This window comes from Panthera onca, chromosome D1 (assembly GCF_046562875.1).
Source record: "Panthera onca isolate mPanOnc1 chromosome D1, mPanOnc1 haplotype 2, whole genome shotgun sequence".
Classification (NCBI taxonomy): Eukaryota; Metazoa; Chordata; class Mammalia; order Carnivora; family Felidae; genus Panthera; species Panthera onca.
Window position 1 is genome coordinate 75,877,162 of NC_138348.1, and position 19,031 is coordinate 75,896,192.

General features: G+C 41.5%; 1 protein-coding gene across 1 annotated transcript in view; it reads left to right on the forward strand.

The window, feature by feature from the left end:
* The window catches only part of HEPHL1 (hephaestin like 1), an 82,663-nt gene that overhangs the window by 30,319 nt on the left and 33,313 nt on the right, over positions 1-19,031 (forward strand). The window contains exons 7-12 of the mRNA XM_060605331.3: positions 1,669-1,808; positions 1,962-2,093; positions 3,943-4,154; positions 10,248-10,398; positions 13,488-13,700; positions 18,387-18,600. Of these exons, the coding sequence (XP_060461314.2) occupies positions 1,669-1,808; positions 1,962-2,093; positions 3,943-4,154; positions 10,248-10,398; positions 13,488-13,700; positions 18,387-18,600 (1,062 nt within the window). The remainder of the gene's footprint in view (positions 1-1,668; positions 1,809-1,961; positions 2,094-3,942; positions 4,155-10,247; positions 10,399-13,487; positions 13,701-18,386; positions 18,601-19,031) is intronic.

The following is a 19,031-nucleotide window of genomic DNA, read 5'->3' on the forward strand; positions in this document are numbered from 1 at the left end:
CCAGTATTTCTCCATAAACAGAATGAGAATTAGCACTAAGAATTCTGTCGTAGAAGCCTTCCAGGATTCTGAAGCACCTTACAAAATATAAAATATTGAATTATATTTAACTGATATTTAATGTGATATATGAAAGCACAACATAAAAAGCTATGGGAGAGTTGCAGGGAGGTGCCTAAGACAGTGTTCCCACTCTCAGGTCGGAAAGAAACTGCATGCACAGGAGAAGAGAAGTAACTTTGCAAATTACAAATAAGATTAAGATGAGTTGTCCAGACAAGTGAGTTCTCTGGGCATTTAGAGAGCACTAAGATAGCCAGGGAACCCTTCACAGAGTCAATGGAACTTAAGCAGGGTCCTAAAGAATAACAGAATTCATGAAAGTGAATAGTAAAGAGAGAAATTTTATTTTATTTTTAATGTTTATTTTTGATAGAGAGAGAGAGAGAGAGCAAGGGAGGGGCAGAGAGAGAGAGGGAGACACAGAATCCAAAGCAGGCTCTGAGCTGTCAGCACAGAGGCTGACATGGGACCCGAACCCACAAACTGTGAGATCGTGACCTGAGCCGAAGTCAGAAGCTTAACTGGCTGAGCCACCCAGGCGCCCCGAAAGAGAGATATTTTAGATGCAGGGGTTAGTTAGATCAAAGTGACTGGAGCGAATATTTGCATAGAGCCATAGGAAGAGAACTGGGTAAACTGGATCTCAACTGCATAGGGCCCATCATCCTTTTGAACTTGATTTGATTGGCATTTGCATGTGAGTGAAGATGCTGGAGCAGGTAAATGACCGTGAATATTACCATCTTGGGGATTAATATTATAGTCGTGTGTATGTCGAAGGGAAACTCCGAGTGAGCCAATGGAAGAGGGAGGGTGCCAAGAGCACAGTCGGAGCTCCGTGTAATGTTGCCAACACAAGGCGACGAGGGCAGGTACTGGGGTTGCAGCAGTGGGAAGAAAGGAAAGGAAAAGATGCCAAAAGGGCACAGAAAGGAAGGAAGCAGCAAAAGGCTACAAAATAAGGGTGAACAAGATAAGGGGATGAGGCAGAGAAAGAGGACAAAGTCAGCCCGTGTGACTCCAAGAGCGAAGGCACCATTGGCAGAAATAAGGTGTCTAGGACAGTGCTAGTCAGAATGTACGTTACTGTATTTCACATTTGGAATTTGGCTTTTCATGTATGTCGTTCGTACAATAACTCCGCCAGCGAAGCTATTTGATGAACTAGACACTTCATTCCTTGATCATGCCAGATATGAAAGAGCTTACTATATGCAAGACTATTCATACTGACATCAGCAAGAGGTATAGAGGGATACTTACTCTGCAAAGAAACCAGTTAGCTCTCTACTTTGTAGGACACCATTCTGGGACTCTGACGCCGGTAAGTAAGGAGTTCACCTGTGCTTTCTTCGGTTGCTGGACCTCCGGGGAAGAAAGTACAGTGGCTGAGAGAGGAATGAGCTTGACCACCACCCAGCCCCCCGGAGACTTTCAAAGCTGGCTAATTATCCCTGGGAACTTAGTTGAAGACGGTTCCGTCTTTCCTGGGGAGATACCTGGGTGGGTGGACGAGCTAAGGACAATGAAAGGGAGCTCCATAATTAAGGCATCTGGTGCATATGTAGAGATGTGCTCTCAGCCAGGTTCCTATTCTTTACACAGTGACTCCGAGCTCTACTTCACACAAGGGGACAACAGAATTGGAGGAAAATATTGGAAGGCTCAGTATATGGAGTATGTTGATGCAACTTTTACTCGAAGAAAGAGACTCTCTGAGGCAGAAGCCCATCTTGGAATTCTTGGTAGAATAAAACCATCTGTCATGTTTTGAATGGGGGGAGATGCTTTAGTGGGGCATATATGTCTACGTGGAATGACTCTTCCTCTCCTGCCTATATTCACTTCTCTCTGCCTCTTTTCATCCTCTTCTCCCTCCTCCTCTTGATATTTTTCAGGCCCCGTCATCAGGGCTGAGGTGGGTGATACCCTGTTAGTGACCTTTGCCAACAAAGCCGACAAAGTCTACAGCATTTTGCCTCATGGCGTCATCTATGACAAGGCCTCTGATGCAGCCCCAAACGTCGATGGTGAGTCTCAGCCTGGCCTCTGGGAGGAAAGAAGATGAGTAAACAGAGGACTTAGAAGTGGGTAGATTTGGTTCAAGTCCTGGTCCCTTTCCTTACCGGCCCTGTGAGCTTGTGCCATCATTTAAACTTTCTGAACTTTATTCTTCTCCCCTACTGAGGCAGGTAGTGACACTCACCTCACAGGGCTTCAGGACGAGCTGGAGAGAATTCAGGGCAGGGTCTGCCCCACAGTAGGCACTTAGGAGATGTTGATGCCTTTCCTTCTCTTTCAGCAATGTAATAAATCTCAATGTGGGCTATGTTCACAGTCACCCTAAGATGGAGAGATTTTTAGCCACGGGTTGTGGGAATTCTGTGGGTGAAGGCTGAGGAAAAAATCTGATTTCCAATGTTTTGTTGTCTTCAAAATCTTACACATGGTCTTTGTTCTGTCTTTGTTGACAAATATTTATTAAAACCAGTCTTTTATGCCTACCATCATATATGGCCTCTCCTCATTACACAGGAGGTAATAGAGACTCTACATATAAGAAAGGCAGTTTCTGCCCAGTGGCTGCAGGAACTATCTTCCACTCATGATATTGCTCTTGGGAAACTCCTGATATCTTTGGAAGCCTTCCCCATTATGGCAACAGACATCATGAGCTCGGGGATACTTCTTTGTGCCCAATGATGGGGCTAGGCCCAGTCCAGAGCAGGTGTGAGGTGATGGGGAGGGAACAGAGAAGGAAGGAATGGAGGGAGAATTCCCCCTCCTCAGACCCATCATCACTCTCCCCACCTGGAGCATCATCTCTTGTACCTGCACTTCCTTGGTCAAATGGTCACAAGCACTGTGTGTGTGTGTGTGTGTGTGTGTGTGTGTGTGTGTGTGTATGCGCGCACCCAGAAAGAACACCAGTGATAGCCCAAATGTCTATATTTTCTATTGTTTAACTTAGCAAACTTATTGGGCGCCTTTTTGCAAAACTCTGAACAATATGCAGAGAGTTTCTGACCTCAGTCTAGCTGGAGAGACTCAACGTGTTCATTTAGCAATATAGTATACAGGTCGAGTGCAAAGTCTTGGGAACCAGACAGTGCTGAGTTTGAATCCCAGATCTGTCACTCATCAGCCTTGTCACCTTGAGTATTCACCTACCTCCTCTATCTTATGATTATGTGGGGTTATTTTCTAGTTCAACCTTCTAGATTTCAAATTCTATTTTTTTAAAGATTTTTTTTTTTGCATTTCCTTTTTTTAGTGTTTATTTATTTTTGAGAGAGAGAGGCGGGGGTAGCAGAGAGAGAGAGGGAGACAGAATCCCAAGCAGGCTCCCTGCTGTCAGCACAGAGCCCTATGTGCAGCTCCAGCTCACAAAGCTGTGAGATCATGACCTGAGCCGAAATCAAGAGTCAGACGCTTAACCTACTGAGCCACCCAGGCACCTCAAGATTTCCAACTCTTTAAAGTGAGGTCTCTTGCTTAACTTTCTGGGGTATCCTCGTAGTGCCAACTTTAATATATTCCACATACAAAGGCGCTCAATGATATTTTATAGATTTACATTTAATTGTGAAATAGGCAACTGTCACTCTTTTAATATTTGCTAAACCTAGTATTTGAGTAAGAAATAACATCTATGAAGGTACTAAATGTAATCTCTGAAGAAGATCACCCTTTGATCCAAACTTCTCTCTCATAAAACTTCGGACCGTGGCAGTGGTCTCCCTGGTAGCATACACACGTGGGAACAACTGTCCTTCTACAAAATACATCATCAGAGAGAGACCTAGGGCTGGAAGACCCAGTCCAACAAGTTTAATGTCATTGGCTCTGGCTTTGAGTAACTTTCATTTACCTCCTCAGGATTTCTGAAACCAGGGGCACATGTTAAGCCGGGTGAAACCTTCACGTACAAATGGACGGTGCCTGAAAGTGTAAGCCCGACAGCCAGTGATCCCCCCTGTCTGACCTACCTTTACTTCTCAGCAGTTAAGCCAATCCAGGACACCAGCTCTGGCCTTGTGGGGCCCTTGCTAGTCTGTAAAAAGGGCGTTCTCAATGCTGATGGGACACAGGTAGGCCATCAAAGATCATCAAGTTCTTCTCAGGGTTGTATGTGGGAGACACCAGGAATATGGCTAGGGATTAAATAGTAATAAAAGGTCAGGTACGAAAAGCAGTGTTTCCTCCACCCTCTTAATGTTGATTTCTACATAATGAGTAATTTATTTTATTTTTTTGTAAATTTAAGATCTGAACTTTAATGTAATCTTAATGTGAAGTTAAGATCTAAAACTTACAGATGCCCACCCAGAAACTCAGGATTTCTGCTCGTTGCGGATGGGATTCAGTGGGTCCCTTTCCCTGCGCATTGTTTTGATTCTAGAATCTTCGGAGGTCCACATGGAATGTGAATCGGGGCCCTTTCTTCTTGGACGAGGCTTCTCAGACTTGGCCACGTGGGGAACCTTTTAAACATCTTTTATTCAGGCACTCCAGACCAATTAAATCAGAATCTGCAGGGGCTCTCCAATGTGCAACCGAGGCTGAGAACCACTGTAACTCACCGCTGTAAGCCGAAAGTTAATCGTTAGGGTCGAAGGCACAAGAAAGCATGTAGATAAATTCTTACAAGTCCCACCTTTGAGGCTCCCCTGGTTGCACTGACTAGTGTGGCACAGCACAACACTTCAAGCTATGTCTACATGATATTAAACACACTGATGAGAAGAGGCAAATCTAATCATGTCACCATTGTGGTTTACTTCACCAATCAGAAATAGCAAGACTATTTAAGTGGTGTATTATATGATGTTTGGCATTGTAAGCACCCACTTCTGGACTCAACGGGATTTCTAGGTAGAGGACACAAAGTGTCTTGGTCCGCCTCAGACTTGTACTTCCCTGCACAAAGTTCCAACCCTAGAAATGTCTATTAGAGGCTGTGTCCCTGGCCCTCGGAATTGGCCCTCAGTAACGCACGTGCAATAAGACTGAATACAGTTGCACTGTACAACAAGAATCATATAGGGCAAAGCAGAATAACTATCCTTATTTTTTAACTAAGATGTTTATTTATTTGGAGAGACAGAGAGAGAGCATGCATGCGTGCACAAGCGGGGGAGGGGCAGAGAGAGAGGGAGAGAGCGAATCTCAAGAAGGCTCCACGGAGCCCAAAACAGGGCTCGCTCTCACAACAGTGAGATCATGACCCGAGCCGAAATCAAGAGTTGGCAGTTTAACCGACTAAGCCACCCAGTGCCCTAACGATCCCTATTTTAAAGCCGAAGAAACTGAGGCTCAGAGACAGTGAGTGACATCCCAAGAGACACCCCTAGTAAGTAGTGAAACTCGGCAGTAGAACGCGGGACTTTGAGCTTCCAACTTTGTTTGTGGTTTTGTTTTTGTTTTTTTTCCAAGACACCACCCTGCTTCCTCTAGCTCAATACCTGAGCCCAGGAAATTGAGTGCCAAAAAACTTGTGTAAGGAGGCCCTGATTTTCCCCCAACTGCATCTATTTAATGGTGGCTTGAATGCTTGCTAGAAGCACCTTATGGTACGTGGGGGGGTGTTGCCTGAGCCAAACACCATTCGTGGCCAATCCATTTCCACCAAGTTCATGAAAAAATTAACCGTAACCCGAAATACTCCCTACTTGGGATTTGGCCGAGCGAGGAATCCATTTGGCCAGACAGAAAGTTATTTTCAACGCAAAAAATACTTAGGAAACACACACTGAACCAGGCCCTCTATAGGTAAAAGCTTAAGTCTCTTCCAGGTAGGTAGGTAGAGAACATAAAAGGTGTTTTCATCTCTTTCCAGTAAATTCTCCCAGAGGTGAATGGTTGTCACAGAATCTAACCAGGTGCTATAGGGCCCTTTCTAACATTTATGACCTTCTGCAACAGCCACTTAAACTCCCTGTTTGTCTATCCAGCCGTTTATACCGCCCTTATATTTTTTTATTTTGAATAATTCAGTTTCAGATTTATGTAAAAGTTGCAAAGAAAAAAAACCCACAAAGAATTCCCATATATCCTTCGCCCAGATTGCCCAAATGTAAACATTTTATCTCATTTGCTTTCTTAGCCTTCTCTTTATTTTTCTGGGTTTTGTTCCCCTAAACTATTTGAGGTAGGTTATAGATATGACATCTCTTCAATGTGTTTCCTAAAAGCAAGGTCACTTTCGGACATAAACACAATGTAATTATCCAAGTCAGGAAATTAACCTTAATACTGTACTATTATCAAAGTTGAGTACCCTTTAAAATTTTTCTGTCTTTATCCTTTATAATAAAAGGAAAACATGTTTTTCCTCGACCAGGCTCTGGTCTACATCATGCATCATCGCTTCAAGCCCCTCTTTCTCCTGTGATCGGTTTCATCACAGGGAAGCAAGTGTGACTTTTTTTCTTTAAAAAAAAATTTTTTTAATGTTTATTTTTGAGAGAGAGAGAGTGTGTGAGTTGGGGAGGTACAGAGAGAGAGGGAGACACAGAACTCAAAGCAGGCCCCAAGCTCCGAACTGTCAGCACAGAGCCTGACACGGGGCTCGAACTCACAGACTCACGGACCGTGCGATCATGACTGGAGCCAAAGTCGGTCGCTCAACCGACTGAGCCACCCAGGCGCCCCACAAGTGTGACTTTTCTAAAATGCAAACAAGATCACGTAATATCCATGTTAAACACCCTCCAGTGACTTCCTATCACGCTTGGCATAAAAATCTACATTTCTTAGCCTAGACCTATGTCCCCCGGCCTCCAACTCCTTTGATGTATCTCACACACTCCCTCATGCCTACTTATACTCCATCCACATAAGCCTTCCTGTTCCTTGAACAGGCCAAGCTTATCTTTGGCTTAGGGCCTCTTCACTAGGCTCCCTCTGCCTGACATGCCTTCTTCTGACCTTTGTGTGGCTGGCTCTTCCTGTCACCTCCTTAGAAGAGTCTTCCCTGATCACCAAGCTAAAGTCATATGCTATCACATGACCCGATTTTAATATCACTTACCCCCAGAGGACATTTTCTTTGTTTACTTTTGATGTGTTATAGAACGTTTCTCCTCACAAGAATGTGAGTACCACAGAGCAGGAGACTTGTCTGTCTTATCTTCCTTTCCCAGAACAATGCCTGGTGCATTGTTGACACTCGACCAATATTATGGTTGATGAATGAAATACAGGGTAAGCATTCTCATCTTCAAAGTCGTTATTAAGAAGTTTAGTTAACAGAAAGGGCCACATTACACACACACTCAAACACTCCATGTGTGGCCTGCAAATAGACACTAAAAATTCCAGGACAAGCTTATTTGCCAAACTCCCCACATCCACGTTTTAAACACTCAGAGTTGTGTGAAGGACCATGGTTCAGACATCCCAGCTTCCCGACTGCTGTGGGAACCTAAAACATAGTGATGTTAAGTGCTTTTCAGAGAAAAACTTTGTGCTGCAGACGCTAGCCATCACTCAGGTACATTCCATGCACGAGTGCAGGTTGGATTAATTCAAGTTCTCCGAAGAAACAGAACCATAAGGATGTGTATGTAGACAGAAGCAGACTTATTATAAGGAGTTTGCTCACATGATTATGGGGGCTGACAAGTCCCAGGACCTGCAGGGAGAGTCGGCAAGCAAGAGACCCAGGAGACACAAAAGTCCAGAGGGCTCAAAGCCTTTGGAAGAGCCTCTGTTTGAGTTTGAGTCTGAAGGCAGAAAAAAGTCAATGTTCCACTTCAAAGACAGGAAGGATTCTCTTTTACTTGTGGGAGGGTCAGATTTTTTTGTTGTATTGAGTCTTTCAACTGATTGGATGTGGCCCACCCACATTGGAGAGGGCGGATGTGCTTTGCTCGTCTACCATTTAAATGTTAACCTCATCCAAATACACCTTCATAGAAACACCCAGAATAATGCTTGACCTAATATTTGGGCACCTATGGCCCAGTCAGGTTGACACATAAAATGAACCTTCACGTGGGTTATCACCATGTGGTATCACCTACTTTCTAACCTTTTCCTGGGTTAATTTCCCACCCTCATAGACCTACTTACCTTCCAACTGACTCTCAGGTGATGAGGTTCTTCAGCTCAATGCCTTTCAGTCATTCCTTCTTGTCTTATGGACAGTTGCAATTGCAGCTAATAGTCACAATTAACATTGAACACTTAGTATCTGCCAGATGTTGTCTTGAGTGCTTTACCTATATTATCTATTTTAACCTTCACACACACACACACACACACACACACACACACAACCCCAGGAAGTGGAGACTACTCTTATTCTCATTTTTCAAATGAAGGAATTAGAGCTGAGAGAGAATAAATCACTTGCCCCAGTTTTCACAATGGATGTGTAGAATAACATTAGCACCCATAGCCCATAATCTTTTAAAATATCTTTGACCTCTTATTTCCCTCCAATTCTTCATATTTTCCTTTAAATATTGCAAGCCTACATCATTTCTTTTCATATCCCATGATCTTAAACTACTGCCTGCTAAAACACCATGTGATAAAAGCAGTAGGTGCATACAAGATATGGTGTGAGAATAAAGCAAAGAGCACCCACATCTCTGATGATGCATTAGGAAAGCATCACAGCGGTGGGACAGCTAAACTGGCTCTTGAGGTTGGATTGGGGTGGCATACCTATAAGTTGAAGGGATGCATGCATGAAGGACAGAGGCCTACGGAACACAGCAAGTTCAGATCGCTGCAAGGGACTTGGCCTCACTTTGGTCAAAGTGCCGAGAGGGAAGGGCTAAGAGCAGGTAAGCAAGAACGAGATCACTGTGAGTTTAGACCGTATTGTCCAGTTTCAGAAGGAGAGAGATGTGATCTGTGGCAGTTCTGGGGATTCCTCCAGAGCAGGCAACGGGTTAAAGGGTGAGTTGGAGGGGAGTACATTAGACATAGGAAGATGGTTGAGGGACATAAAATACAGTCACCTCTCTGGTTCAGCTTTAAAGAAAAGCATATTTCGGCAATGCAGGATGTTGTGTGTTGTGTGACATGCTTGGACAGATAGATTAGGAATATACATAGTGGGAAGTAATCCATGGTGCCCTCCATTTCAACTTACATTAACGTAATTTAGCAAAGTCTGATGGGTTATGTGAATTCATTATTTCACTCAAAAACATGTAGAGTGTCTGCTTTTCCAGACATTATTTTATTTTATTTTATTTCATTTTATTTTATTAAGTTTATTTATTTTGAGAGACAGATGATGCAGGGGAGGGGCAGAGAGAAAGGGAAACAGAGAATCCCAAGCAGGCTGCATGCTGTCAGCACAGAGCCCAACACAGGGCTTGAACTCATGAACCATGAGATCATGCCCCAAGCCAAGACCAAGAGTGGAATGCTTAACCATCTGAGCCATCCAGGCTTCTCTCTAGGCATTTTTTTAAAAGCCGGGGACACAGAGAGGAACCCAAAACTTCCCTACTCTCACAAAGCTACAATGCAATGGGACAACACTAAAAAAATGTAAGTTCACAAATGAAATATAATTTCAGGTGGAGTTAAGTACTATAAAGAAGAGTGAGTTGGGGGTAAGTGAAGTGAGTTTGCAGGCAGGGTGGGTGCTAGGTGACTGTTTTAGACAGGGTGGTCAGGAAAGGGTACTCGAGGAGGTGACATTCGTGCAGAGAACTGAATGGAGTAAGGGAGTGAGCCAGGAAAGACCTGGGAGAACCTTCTAGGCAATGGAAACAGCACATGAAAAGTCCCTGAGGCAGGAGTGAAGTTGGTGTGTTCACAGAAGAGCAAAAGGCCAGGGTGGCTGGAGTAAATGAGGGGCGAGTACAAGGAGATGAAATCAGAGAGAGAGACAGCCCAGGGCATGCAGGCCCTGGGAAGGAGAATAAGTTAGTGATGACCAGACTGAAAATAGGAGTCCCACAGTGTAGGGAAGCTTCTGAGCAAGGACCTATTTCCTCTGAGCAGATCTCATGGGGAGGGATAAGGATATAAACAGAAAGATGAAACATTAGGGTGTAAAATGAATTGATCAGAATCATGCTCAGAATCCTGATTTACAAAATGACCCAACTCACGTTGGTCCTGATTTATTTGTGTTCACGTTGAAAGTGAAATAGAGATTAGAATTCCTCCAAGCTGTACTTTTTATACAGTTATGTTCTTCTTCTCTTTAGAGAGGAATCGACAAGGAATTTTATCTACTATTTACAGTCTTTGATGAGAATCTGAGCAGGTATCTTGATGAAAACATTCAGAGGTTTACATGGCGTCCCTTCAGTGTTGACAAAGAAGACAAAGATTTTGTGAAGTCCAACCGAATGCATGGTATGAAAAGTGTCCTTCTCTTCTCTAAGAATTTGAAGTGAAAATATTTGGAATGTTTTAACTATCTTGATTTTGGTTTCTTGGACATTGTTCTTGGTCAAGAGTAAATTGTTTCATGACTTCATCTCACAAGGTCTGGTGAAACCTCCTACCTCCCGGGGACATTGTGCAACCTAATTAATACTTCTGAAATACTTCATCAGCTTTAGATGAAGCAACACAAAATATGAACCAGCAAAGACTGCAGTACTTTATAAATGTAGAAAATGACTGACAAAATGCCCTCCCTTGGGTTCATAATAACATCATTGAGGCTAATAATCCAAGTGATAATTGGAGATAATCATTAAACAACAAAGTGTCTCTTATCAAGTTGCATGAAGAACTGTCTAAACTGATAATGTGTAAAATACTAGCGAATTCCCACCCCAGATCTTATTTAAAAGGAATTACTTAATTCTCCTCTCTTTCTTATATCAGTTGTAACAGTGGCAAACCACCTCATAATTGGCGTGACTAACACAGGAGTCTTGTTAGTTTTAGGCACACTACCCTAGATGGCAGAATAGTGAGCGAGAGCCCAATCCCAAATAACTATGAGAGCGTGCAGTCAAAAAGGAGCTGAAAGCAAGCATTGTAAGATAACACGTGCTAAATTGCTTGTTTTAGGACCAAGGACAACATCTATTTATTGTTTTCAAAACATTATAGGAGAATAACAAAATAGACCCTAATCTCCTTTCCCCACAAGGAGGTCAAGAAAGTCCAAGTTTCCAAGTGACCCACAGCAACCAGCTCACAGACTCCTATGGTCCTGGATACTCCATGCCAACAGTCTCCTCTTGGACCAATGGAAAGCATAGAGTAACGCATTTTCAATACCATTTTCTACAAAATGTTTGTTATAACTGAATCATGAAATTTGTTTCCCACCCTCCTAGCAGCCAAAAAAATAAAAATAAAAAAGAAGAAGAAGAAAGTAGAATGAGGAAACATAACAATTCCTTAGTGGAGAAGCTAAGTCGCAAAAGAAACTTATCCTAAGAGAGGCCCTTAGGATAAAGGATAAAGAGAAAAGATAAAACAACCCAACAGACCACATCACATCCAGCTCCATCCTGATTTGGCAATGTAATATACACTTTCATATTTTCGACATGGAGAGTACGTCATCTTTAAAACAAAATGCAAGGAAAACAATATATTTTAATTTAAATTTTACATTAATTATGAATTAAATTCTATCTCTAGTCTTGCTTGCATGGAGTATGAGAGAAAATGACGGCAACAATACCAAAGAAAAAGTGCCTCTCGTGTTACCCAGTGCCTTGCATTACACCTATTATGTGGTCTATATGAAAAGATGTGGACCTCCTTTCCTAGAGGGCATCCTCAACGGCTTGTGAGCTATCCTTGGGGGTCTTTTCTGATGAAAAAGAGGCATACCTACAGTAGTTCTTGGGTTAGTCAACAAATATCATCTGGGTTAGGGGACAAGTCTACACGAGAAGGCAGAACAGTATAACTTCTTTACCAGACCTTACCATGGGCTTTGACTACCTTTATCTGACACTATAACCAGCAATGACATCATTCTTTCAATAAATTTTTAGAGTACTGTTAAACAAGCAAACAAACAAAGGTGTTTGTTGAATGCATGAATGAATGTTCCAGAAAGAGAGAATTTAAACTAGAGTTCCAAGGCAAGAGAAGATTCTCTATGGGCCAGTCAAGGACTAAATCATTAGTACCCCAATTTACAATATCACTTTAACATTCAATGGGCAGGATTTACATAATTTATTTGCAAAGGTATTATCAAAGATTTTTTTTCAGAAAATGCAATGCTCTCAAAGCATCCTTCTTAGATTTTCTGCTAATAATCTCAGATATTTGAGTAAAATTACCAAGCACCATTGGTTCTGCAGACACAGAAATAAAAAGCAATTTTATCTGGCAATGGGATTATAACAGAAGGTCACTTATGTGTGTGATAGTTGTTCTTTCCTACTATGGGCATTAGTAAGAAGTGGGAGAGGATAGAATCTTTATCTCTCTACAGGGCATCACGCATAAGACATGTGTAGTCACCCCTCAAACAATGCTATTCAGTTAATGCATTCATCCCACACAGAGTGGGGTTCATCCCACACAGATGTGGTTTCTAAATTCTTTTCAAGACACTGCTCCAGGGAGCCACTATCAATGGATTGAGGCTGATATAAAAGAGAAAAACACTTTTCATTTCTGGAGATTCAGAAGGTCTTCATATCTAAGTAACCATTATTCAAAGTTCCTTCAGTTATTTTGCTGAGGCAGGGAAATAAAACTTACCAAAAGGCAAAATTATTTAATCAAAGGCTAGCCTCTTATAGACTTAGCGTCCTTCTCCCTCCCCCCATCAAAACAATCCCTCTTCACTGACCAGACGTGCAAATACAATGTCAATCAATTGCAAATCTTTCAAATGACGCCAGTTCCATGAAATCAGTAATGAGATGTCTGATAACTTCTGGAATCAAATGTAAATCCATTGGTAAATGAAGATCTGATGAAATTAAGTGAATTAATGACCGAAGAAGAGACACTTAAGGGAGATAACAGAATAAGAACCTCAAAAGAAAGTGATTTTCAAATCACGAGCTTTGGGGAAAATGGCGAAGTCCATAAATATTTTCACAAGGACGATGCTCTTTATAATCTGCAAAACTAAAATGTGAAATGAAGGATATTGTATTACGCTGTCAAACAATTTTGTCAGAAAAACTTATGCCAGAAAACAACCTGATTTATTCCTTATTGATTCTTAGGGTTTGTGCCCTTGTTGTACATTGTTATACATAATATTTTCACAATTTTAGTATATTTTCATTATTCATTGTTCCTCTTCGTCTCCATTTTGGATTGAGTCACTGTGTGACTTTTCTCTAGTGTGTTTACTCTCTGGTAGTAAGGATCTTCTGTAAATAGTTTGAACTTGAGCAATTGAACAGACTGCCCCACACACTGATAATCTTGTACTAAAATGGTGTGTTTTCTGTATCTATAAAATCGTACTGGGCTCTGACTATCTTTTTCCTTTCATTTAGCTATTAATGGCTATATGTATGGCAACCAGCCAGGCCTAAGCATGTGCAAAAAGGATAGAGTTTCCTGGCATATGATTGGAATGGGCACTGACACTGATATGCACGGAGTTTATTTTCAAGGGAACACCATCCACCTACGAGGAACTCATCGTGACACCCTGGCTCTGTTTCCCCATACCTCCACAACGGTGTTCATGCAGCCAGACCATGCAGGTAAACTCGGCAGGGCCACCGCAGGTGACCAAACTACTGTCTTCAGGCGTATACCCTTAGTGTCCTCCCCTGGAATAAACTGGTTGAATTTGGGCACTTCAGAGGATGTAGCAAGACATACAGTCTTGGTTACAATCAGATAATCCTAACTATTTTATTCCAAACACACAGTACAAAGGACAGAGGAGAAGCATCTAAAACGACATAAAGCATCTAAAATGACACAAAGAAGAAGTCCCCTAAATGACCTTGCCACACAAATCTTAGGAGAATGCTCTTGATTCATTCCTAGGAATGATTCAGCCCCAAGAAAGAGGGTATTTCTTGTTCTCCTAAAGCACAGACATTTTAGTTGCTGCTCTGAAGCATCTACCAGGTATAGACAGCCCAGTGGATGCTTCCAGGTGATAGACATGACCTTCTTTAGAGACTGATAAGTTACTTGGAGACTTCTGCATTTTCATTCTATTGGGCACCATTAGTTTCCCTGGAGGGTAAGCTGCACTGGGTCAGAAGTCCACTGAGGGCCCATTGAAGGGCCAGTACTCATCCCTTCTCTTAGACATTTCCAAGCTAATTGGATAATTGGGGCATTTTTATAAGAGATTCAGAGCAACACATGGCTCGTTTGAAAAATAAGATAGCCAGTGCCATGGGCATTCAAAATGTTTCTCCAACCCAACTTTTTCATTAGTCTTAAAACGAAACCAATATACTACCCAAGATGAGTACTTGTTGGCTCTGTCTTCTTTATGAATTAGTGTCTACTTTGCTTCGCACTAGAAGTACAGTTTAGATGCCTCTCAGTGTCATTGGTTAAACACTTAGGGCTTGTGCTTCAAAACTTTTGCCTAAGAACTGCCTGAAATTAGGAGTTCCATAACCCGTGCATTATAGACTTTGAGTATTTAACCTTTCTACATTAGTATAATTGATCATAACTATGAATTCGTCTACATTAGTATAATTGATCATAACTATGAATTCATAACTATGAATCACCCAAACCAAGGAATGTCTTGAGCACAATGATTTTTGTTTTTGTTTTTTAAATATGCTCTTCGACACTGAAGATGGGAGAGGAGGGAAACAGCCAGATTTAATCCACAGAAATAGAAACTGGCATTCAAAGCTGCAGTTGGCTGCAATAATTTTAGAGACTTGGTTAATCATTCTAATGCTTTGGTATTACACGTGTGCCCTAGGAGCTTCCAAATTGCTTATGACAATGTTTTCCAGTTTATGTTTCGTGGTGAGTACAAATCTGTGACTGCTTAACAGCTTGGTCATTTGGCCAAAATATGAGTAGACCCTAGGCTTCAACTCAAATTTTTTTGTCTTTGTTCTTTTTTCTAAAAACCACTTTATTGAGATATGACTGATAGATAAAAAGTTGTTGATATTTAATATACACAAATCAATGAGTTCGTTAGGTGTCTTGTCATGTGTCTGTTGGCCATCTATATGTCTTCTTTGGAGAAACGTCTATTCATGGACATTTTTTTAATTGGATCATTTGTTTTTTGAGTATTGAGTTGTATCAGTTCATTATATTTTCTGGATACTAACCCTTTATTGGATATGCCATTTGCAAATATTTTTCTCATTCAATAGGTTGCCTTTTAGTTTTGTTGATTGCGTCTTTCACTGTGCAGAAACTTTTTATTGTAATGTAGTCCCAATAGTTTATTTTTGCTTTTATTTCCCTTCCCTCAGGAGACATATCTAGAAAAATGTTGCTATGGCCGATGTCAGAAAGATTACTGCCTGTGCTCTCTCTCCAAGAATTCTAATGGGTTCAGGTTTCACATTTAAGCCTTTAATCCATTTTGAATTTATTTTTGTGTATGGTGGAAGACAGTGGCCCAGTTTCATTCTTTTGCATGTAGCTGTACCAGTTTTCCCAACACCATTTGTTGAAGAGACTTTTTCCCATTGTATATTAATTCCTCCCTTGTTGAGGATTAATTGACGTGATTAATTGTTGAGGATAATTGATATAATTGATACAATTAATATAATTGTGGGTTCATTTCTGGGGTTTTCATTCAATTCCATGATCTATGTGTCTCTTTTTATGCCAGTACCATACTGTTTTAATTACTACTGGTTTGTAATACAACTTGAAATCTGGAATTGAGATCCCTCCAGTTTTTTCTTTTTCATGATTGCTTTGGCTTTTTGAGGTCTTTTGCGGTTTCATACAAATTTTAGGATCGTTCGTTCTTGTTTTGTGAAAAATGCTATTGGTATTTTGATGGAGATTACATTAAATGTGTAGATTGCTTTGGGTAGTATAGACATTTTAACAATATTTGTTCTTCCAACCCATGAGCATGGAATGTCTTTTCATCTCTTTGCATCATCTTGAATTTTTTTCATCACTGTTTTATAGTTTTCAAGTACATGTCTTTCACCTTGTTAGTTAAGTTTAGTTCTAGATAGTTACTGTTTTGGGTGCAATCGTAAATGGTATTGTTTTCTTCATTTCCCTTTCTGCTGCTTCAATATCAGTGTATAGAAATGCAACAGATTTCTTCACATTGATTTTGTATCCTGCGACTTTACTGAATTCATTTATCAGTTCTAGTAGTTTTTGGGGGGGAGTCTTTACAGTTTGCAAATTAAAACCACCATGAGATGTCACTTCACACCTGTCAGAATGGCTAAAATCAAAAACATAACAAACAATAAGTGTTGGTGAATGTATGGAGAAAAAGGAACTCTTGTGCACTGATGGTGGGATGCAAACTGGTATAGACACTGTGGAAGACAGTCTGGAGGTTCCTCAAAAAATTAAAGCTAGAACTACTCTATGATCCAGGAATTGCACTACTGGGTGTTTCCCGCCCCCCTCCCCCCTCCCCACCACAAAACACACAATTCAACGGGATACATGCACCCTGATGTTTATTGCAGCATTATTTACAACAGCCAAACTATGGAAGCAGCCCAGGTGTTTATGAAAAGATGAATATATAAAGAAGATGTGGTATATATGTACAATGGAATATTATTCAGTCATAAAAAGAATGAAATCTTATCATCTGTAACAACAAGGATGGAACTAGACAGTATAAGGCTAAGAGAAACAAGTCAGAGAAAGACAAATACCATCTGATTTCACTCATATGTGGAACTTAAAAAACAGAACAAATAAAGGGGTTCTGGGTGGCTCGGTTAAACGTCTGACTTCGGCTCAGGTCATGATCTCACGGATTGTGAGTTCGAGCCCCATATCAGGCTCTGTGCTGACAGCTCAGAGCCTGGAACCTGCTTTGGATTCTGTGTCTCCCTCTCTCTCTGCCCTTCCCCCGCTTGTGCTCTGTCTCTCACTATCTCTCAAAAATGAATAAATGTAAATAATAATAATAATAATAAAAGAAAACAAATGAGCAAAGGAAATAAAGAAAAGGAAAAGAGAGAGAGAGAGAGAGAGAGACACAAACCAAGAAACAGATTCTTAACTACAGAGAGCAAACTGATGGTTACGAGAGGGGATGAAAAATAAGTAAAATGATAAAAAAATAAAAGAAACATATATTTATGCATAAAAAAAACAGATTACTGGGGCGGGAGGTAAGTATATATACATCTGTGAAACCATCGCCACAACCAAGGCCTTCAATTCCTCTTTGTTCTTAGAGAAGATAATTCCTCGGCTAGTGAAGAACATAATGAACCATGAATAGCAGGCTGCCTGCCAAACAACACGTGCAAAGGGAGCTCTTCCCATGTCTACCTTCAGAGCGTCTTCTGTGTGATTCCCCAAAGACCCTTCCTCATGAGGTCCTCGTCAGTGCTGGGGGGCTTGAGTACCCACTGAACCAATGGGTTTTGCTCATCCTCAAGGGGTAATTAGTGAAACTAATCCCTGATCACTCGCCTCTAAGAACAGTGTCTACCAAAGGAAGGGAAGGTTTATTGATGCAGCAATTCCACTGACAGTTAATATCTTCCAATATTTTTGTTTCATATGATTTTATGGTGAATTCAATTAAGATGTATCTACCTGATGCCAATCTAGAAAATTCAGTTTATAAAGTTACATAATTCTCAGACATGCTTGTTGGCATTATGTAGGGCAATCTGGCCGATTTTTTTTTCTTTTCGTCTGGCATGATGGAGACCTGCCATTGGTCATGAGAACCTCCTTTGCTCAAAGGCCTAACGAAGTAATAATACACCTGGCTTTAATAATAGTACCTTACCTGTATATTGCACTGTATATAGTTTATGAAATATTTTAGGGCATAATACATGATTTCAGACATGTGCCCCTATTTGAACTTTGTTTAGAATATTAATGATACAGGTTATTAGTTCATTTTAAACTGGACCAGGCTAAGATAATCGTACCCATCAGTGATTTTCCAGGGGCAACTATCTTATAACAGGTGTATACAATAGGGAAGACCCAGAGAAATCATTTCTCGGTAGCAACTTTGCAAGTTTTAATTTTCCATTACCAATGAATCTCAGATGGTATCTTTCCCCTGGTAAGTAAATATATTCAACGTACTTTATTCCCCCTTGGAGTCTGGCTTTAAAATACCATATAAAATTGACATTTTAAGAATTCACCTTACCATTTATTTATTTGGGAATAAAATGCTGTAGCTGGTGAGCGAACCGAAATCGAAAGCATGGAGCGCCGCACACAACGCCAAGCGATTTCTGTTTCAGGTATTTTCAGGGTGTTTTGCTCCACCTTGCACCACTTCATGAGAGGCATGAATCAGATATATGAGGTCAACAGCTGTGGCAACAAGGACCCTTCTGAGCAGCCGTACGGGATGATAAGAACCTTTTACATCGCCGCTGAAGAGGTAGAATGGGATTATGCCCCTAACAAAAACTGGGAGTTCGAAAAGCAGCACTCGGACGCAGGAGGGGAAAGGTACCACGGGCGAAGCCGTCAAGTCTCTTGGGTGGGATTGCACACACTCGGTAGACGTTTAGCAAATGTGAAAACCTAAACACGCCCTGCTTCTGTCTGCACTATTTTGGCAGACAGCGGCTCTTACTAGGGGCACAAAAGAGGAGGGAAGCTGCCAGGGCCTCATCCCGGGAGGGGAGCCTGAAGGAAGTCATTTGCACCCCCATCCCCACCCCAGCAGGCTCCGCGCATCCCCACCCACGGTGCGGTGCCGGTTGCAAGCGTGGCTGTCCCAAGAATGCTTGTGCCTTTGAGAGAGCGCCTAGCGTGAAAGAAGGCCTTAGGGAAAGAGGCAGATCCCAGTGACGTGGGACTGTGAAGACGAAATGGTAGGGAGGGAGGGAGGCAGAGGCGGGTGCGCAGTGGGGTGAGCAGATGGGCTGCTCTAGATT